The sequence below is a fragment of the Tursiops truncatus genome, chromosome 4 (genome assembly GCF_011762595.2).
Source record: "Tursiops truncatus isolate mTurTru1 chromosome 4, mTurTru1.mat.Y, whole genome shotgun sequence".
NCBI lineage: Eukaryota > Metazoa > Chordata > Mammalia > Artiodactyla > Delphinidae > Tursiops > Tursiops truncatus.
Window position 1 is genome coordinate 142453968 of NC_047037.1, and position 5463 is coordinate 142459430.

At 63.2% G+C, this 5463-nt stretch overlaps 1 protein-coding gene across 1 annotated transcript; it reads left to right on the forward strand.

The window, feature by feature from the left end:
- The first annotated feature begins 649 nt into the window (after positions 1-649).
- Positions 650-3575, forward strand: LRRC3 (leucine rich repeat containing 3). The gene is made up of 2 exons (XM_033856221.2): positions 650-803; positions 1607-3575. Exon 2 carries the CDS (start codon positions 1758-1760, stop codon positions 2529-2531), a length of 774 nt encoding a protein of 257 aa, XP_033712112.1. The 5' UTR covers positions 650-803; positions 1607-1757; the 3' UTR covers positions 2532-3575.
- Positions 3576-5463: the final 1888 nt, after the last annotated feature.

The window sequence follows — 5463 nt, forward strand, 5'->3', positions numbered from 1 at the left end:
ACCCTAAGACGCGAGGTGGAGGAGTGGGGGTGGGGCTATGGGGGGTGGGCAGGAAGAGACCCAGGTGGGCGGAGACCTAACTCCATTAACGCTTTGGCAGCCACTGGCACCATACCTGAGACAGACGCTCTGGGGTTTCGCGCTGACCCGAGGGTCTCCAACTTCCCCGCCCCCGCCCCCGCCCCCGCCCCCGCCTCCGCCTCCCACATCCTGGAGCCAGAGCCAGGGGTGGGGCTGGACACGGGCAGGGGCGGGGCTCGGGGGGGGGTCCCCCCACGACCCCGCCCACAGCTCAGGAGACACACTCCTGTCTAAAATCCTGATCCCAGGCCCGACTCACGCCTTCCCACAAGCTAGGCTCCCAGGCCCCGCCCCGTGTAGCCTCTACGGCCCCGCCCAAGGCCACACCCTTCGTCCTCAGGACCCCCTCCCCCATCGTCCAGGCCCCGCCCCACTCAAGACTCCGGCCAGACCTCGCCCTGGCCCCACGGCCCATCTTTAGGCCCCGCGATGTCCTGGCCGCGTCCTGCCACACAAGCTCCGCCCATGCCCCGCCCCTAATTCTCAGGTCCTGCTGTCGTTCAGGCCCCGCCCCGCTCCGGACTCCGCCCCGCCCCACAGCTCCGCCCCAGACTCCGCCCAGGCCCCGCCCCGGGAGCGCAGGCCGAGCCGCGTGTGTACCCAGGGGCCGCAGACTTGGGCGTAGGCCTTCGGGTCGCCGCCGCCCTCCAGGCGTGGCGCCGGCTCGGACTCCGAGCGGCAGAGAGCCTCAAGCACAGCAGCCTCCGGACGCGGCCGCGCAGGTAAAGCTCCCGTCTCATCCCGGAGCGTGGACACCCCCGCCCCCGTCCATCCCCCAGCCGGGAGTCCCGGGGGTCCTTAGGGTCCGGAGCCTGGGGATCCCGAGGTCCGAGGTCTGGGGTCCCCCCGGGGCCCGAGCCCCGCCCGCCCAGGCCCCGCGCGGCCCCGCCACTCCACGCCCAGCGCGGGCCGCGCGCCCAGGGCTTGGCTTTTCTCTTTTCTCATTTCCCTTTTTCAAACATAATTGAAATAAAAGGCGCCGACCGCGATGCCGGTGCGGGTGGCTGTTCCCATTAGGGCCGACAGAGAAGAGCTTTAATGTTATAATTGTCAAAGGGATTGTCACAATTAGCAAAGCGCTGAGCTTCTGACAGCAGCCTAGCCCCGCGGGGATGAGGGTGCCGGCTGGGCTCCCAGCGGTGGCCGGCGGTCGCCCTTGCATTCCAGTTTCTTATGAAAACCCTGCAGCCCAGTCTTCCTGCTTTCCAGCCCTGAGTAGCTAGGAGGGGTGGACTCCCATCACCCCGTGCTGTCCAAGCCCCTGACCCCCAAGGTGTGCAGTGGGTGTGTCCAGGGCAGGGTGGCAGTGTTCTCGGTCGGCTTTGCTGGGCACAACCCCCAGCCAGCAGTCAGCACAGCCTTACTCTTCTGGGTGGCAGTGGGAATATCCAGGAGTAAGTCACAGAGACCCCCCCCCCCGGTCAAGTGTGTCCGTTTGGCTGTGATATCTCCCCCAAAGTCAAAGTGTGCCCCCGGGTCCCCAGCCAGGCCACCGCCGGCGACGCTGACTGCTCCTCTCTTTTAGGACCGAAAGAGAACACCGTTCTTCCTGGCACGTGAGGAAGCAGAGTTTCTGTCTGTGTGGGATGGTCCCTTCCGCACCGGTACCGGGGAGCGGGGAAGCGTGTAGACCGCAGCACTGAGAGCAGCGTGCCATCTGTCCGCAGGTGGTCAGGATGGGCCCCATGGGCAGACAGGGCCCGTCCTCCCTGCCGGTCCCCACGGGAGGCTCTTGCCTCCTGCTTCTCTTCTGCCTGCGGTTGGGCGCCTCTTGCCCGCAGAGCTGCCAGTGCCCTGACCATGCCGGGGCCGTGGCCGTCCATTGCAGTGGGAGGGGCCTGCAGGAGATCCCCAAGGACATCCCCACTGACGCTGTGCTCCTGAAGCTTGATGCCAACAAGATCGTCCGCATCCCCAACGGAGCCTTCCAGCACCTGAACCAGCTGAGAGAGCTGGACTTGTCTCAGAACGCCATCGAGACCATCGGCCCCGCCGCCTTCTCGGGCCTGGCCGGGGGCCTGCGGCTGCTGGACCTGTCTCACAATCACATCCGCAGGATTCCTAAGGACGCGCTGGGCAAGCTCAGCGCCAAGATACGCCTGTCCCACAACCCCCTGCACTGCGAGTGCGCCCTGCAGGAGGCCCTGTGGGAGCTGAAGCTGGACCCTGACTCGGTGGATGAGATCGCCTGCCACACCGCGGTGCAGGAGGAGTACGTGGGGAAGCCGCTCATCCAGGCCCTCGACTCTGGCGTCAGCTTCTGCAGCGTCCACCACAAGACCACCGATGTGGCCATGCTGCTCACCATGTTCGGCTGGTTCGCCATGGTGATCACCTACGTCGTGTACTACGTGCGCCAGAACCAGGAGGACGCCAGGAGGCATCTGGAGTACCTGAAGTCCCTGCCCAGCACTCCTGTGTCCAAGGACCCCATCAGCCCTGCGCCCTAGCGCCCGATGGCTCGAGCAGGCCGAGGCCCACCTGTCTCCCGTCACTCTTGTAGTAGATGGTGACTGAGTCCCGCCTTCGATGTTCCCCCGGGGAGGGTGACACGGCTGCTTCTGTCCAGTGTTTCACTCTGACAGAGCACTTTCCACAGGACACCTTCAGGTCAGGCAGTTCTGCCATCAGACCCAATGACAGATGGGGACACGGGCTCAGAGAAATGGAAGTGATCCAGCTGGGATGTAAAACCGGGCCGTCCATCCTGAGACGTCCCTTCCGCGCTGGGAGCCTGCCCCGCGGGGCGCCGCCTCTGAGCCCCCAGCATTCAGAGGAGAAAGGGTGCGTGCCCATGAGTGAGGCTCCCCGAGGAGGTTGGGTGCATTTTGCTGGTTGTAGGCACAGGTCGTCCTGCCCCGTGGAACTGGTTTGCCTTTGCTTCCCCAGTATTTCCTGAACACCTCTAACCACCGGGCTCTTTCCACAGCCAAGTGGTAGAGACCGGATTTTTCTCGGGAGATAAGTGGAACATGTAACCTTTGAACAACTCTGTCAACTTTGTTTATTCTCAGAATGTTTGTTAAGAGTAACACTTGTACCAAAATTTCAGTCCAGTGAGAAGGGAAAAAAAAAAAATAACAACCCAAAACCAAAAAAATTAAACCATGGAGAGAAACCTGAGGAAGGTCCATAGTAGCTCCTCAGGGGGCCGTGTTAGCAGCCTGAGAAGTGTGGCCGGTCCCCGATTCCTGCTCCTGCGGCTGTGGCCCGCCCCAGGGAGCCTGTCATCTTGGGTCGCTCCATGCCTTGCTTTTCTACTCACTAAGCAGCTCCTTTGCAGTGGATGGGAGGACCGACCTCTGTTTCAGGGCTGTTGGACAGGTTGCTTCGTTTCCTCCAGCGACGGGGACTCTGTCTCCTTTTCAGCTTTGCTGACAGGACTCTCAGTGCTATGTTACTGCTCAGTTTTCTTACCTAATTCATGTTCAGGGTAGACTTTACCTCCACCTGTGTAACCCTGATCTGTCTTTCCAGTTTTATTTTTCACGGTCTTTTTGTATGAGTGTTTATATTTTAAACTACTTCAAATATTTTGGGGGGAAGCAAGTCAGGGGTACATTGCTCATGGATCTAAGGTATAAAGGACAGATGCTTAGAAAGGGTAAAGGTCGAGGGAGGTTTGTACTCGGAAAGTGTCACGGGACTGGCAGTGGGAAACACATTTACGCGTTGACGCAGCGCGTCACGATTTTTCAGTTGTGGTGCGTTAAAAAACAACCAACAGATGCCGCTGCCCTCCCACACCCCGGCGCCGCGCCTGCGGTCACCGGGGGCACAGCACGCAGTGTGAACCGGGGGCTCTGTGCTCTGAGTGTGGGGTGGGCCCTTCTCTGCCCACCGCCCAGACCAGGGTGCAGGAGTGGGGGGCAGGGCTCAGATGAGGCTGCGAATGGTGCCGGGGTCCTCAGGAAACCAACGGCCCACCCACCCTTCCAGTGGGAACTAAAAACGCCGAGCAGCCGGCCTGGGTGCCGGTCCACTCGTGGGACAAACGCCACGGGAGCAGGTACGTGTGGCCGCCGGCTGACCAGCGGGACACGGGCTCTGTGGGTGAATGGGGTCCCCCTTCCCCATGCATCCCGGGGAGCACACAGTGGGGAGAGGGGTCAAGCCGCACAAGGAGCCGTCACCTGGCGGGTTTGCCCGATGGACGTGACCCTGAGTCCCTGGGTCAGGGGAAGAGAGCAGACTGAGGCCTGGATGGAGGGGGGGGGCAGATGTCAGGGTCTTGCCGTTGCGGCTCGTGTCCCATAGGTGCCAGCCAGCCTGGGCACTTTGGGGGGCCCTTTCCTTGCTGCCAGGGAACTCTTCATTTGCTCTTACACAGAACCAGCCCAGAGCCTGATGCCAGCCAGATGCTCTTCTGGGGGCGCATGGGGAGAGAGTGGGGCTTCTTTCCCCCCAGCCTTTGCTGGTACCCAGCGCCCAGCCAGCCTTCCCCCTGGTGTGGGCCTGCCGGGCTCCTGTTCTGCCCTGCTGGGAAGAGGAAGTGGGCCCAGGAGCCCAGAGCACACCCGAGGGCCCACCCCCTCTCATCCCGGGTCCAGAGTCAGGGCGCTGCCGGGCCCCCTGGCCTTTCTGGCCTCCTCGCCCCTCGTGGGGTCTCCCCGGAGAGCATACCTCTCTCCCAAGCCCAGCAGGACCCGGAAGCTCCTTCCTGCTCCTGGCAGCTCCCGGCCCTGGTGTCTGGGAGCCCAGCCCTCCCCTTGCCCTTTTCCCCCTCCTCCTTTCCTCTGTCTTCCTCTCCCTTCCCCTAAGGGACTGCTGAAGGCAACGCCCTGCCTGGGCCCACCCGGTTCCTTGCTGCCCTGTGGGAGTGCAGACGCCCATCCCCAGACCCGTGGGCCCTCGGGCTGACCCTCCACCTCCAGCCCAGCACCGATGGGCCGGCATGAACCGGCATCTGCTGTCTTCTAGTTATGTGGAGGCCGGGGTCAAGCCGGGCCCATAGAGGGGACCCTTGTTGACAGTGGTGGGGACACAGCAAAGGGGGTGCCTCAGTCGGGGGACATGGGTGGCCCCTGGCTGTCATCGCAGTCTAGGTGAGAGGCCTCAAAGAGCTTCGTGCGCACAGCCCCGCTTCTGCAAAGCCCCTCCTGCCTGCGGAGGTAGCACTTCACAGGGCCTGGGGGTCAGGGTGGGATGACTTTGGGGCTGCTTATGGGGCAGAGGGGCGGAGTGAGTGGACCGTCCTGACAGCCACCCAGCTGGGCCTCTCATCCTTCCCATGGGGGCCAGAGGGGAGGGGAGGGACAGTGAGGGGCTCATGGGCCACTTGGGAGCCCGGTCCCCCTGCCCAGCCGCTCTGGGCCGGCGTGAGACTGCTTGCTCTCTTGGTCCCTGCCCTCACCATGGACAGTCCCCTTGGAAACCAGAGCC

Excerpts from the sequence above, each read along its gene's own strand:
- LRRC3 (XM_033856221.2), top strand. The coding sequence starts at position 1,758 with ATGGGCCCCATGGGCAGACAGGGCCCGTCCTCCCTGCCGGTCCCCACG.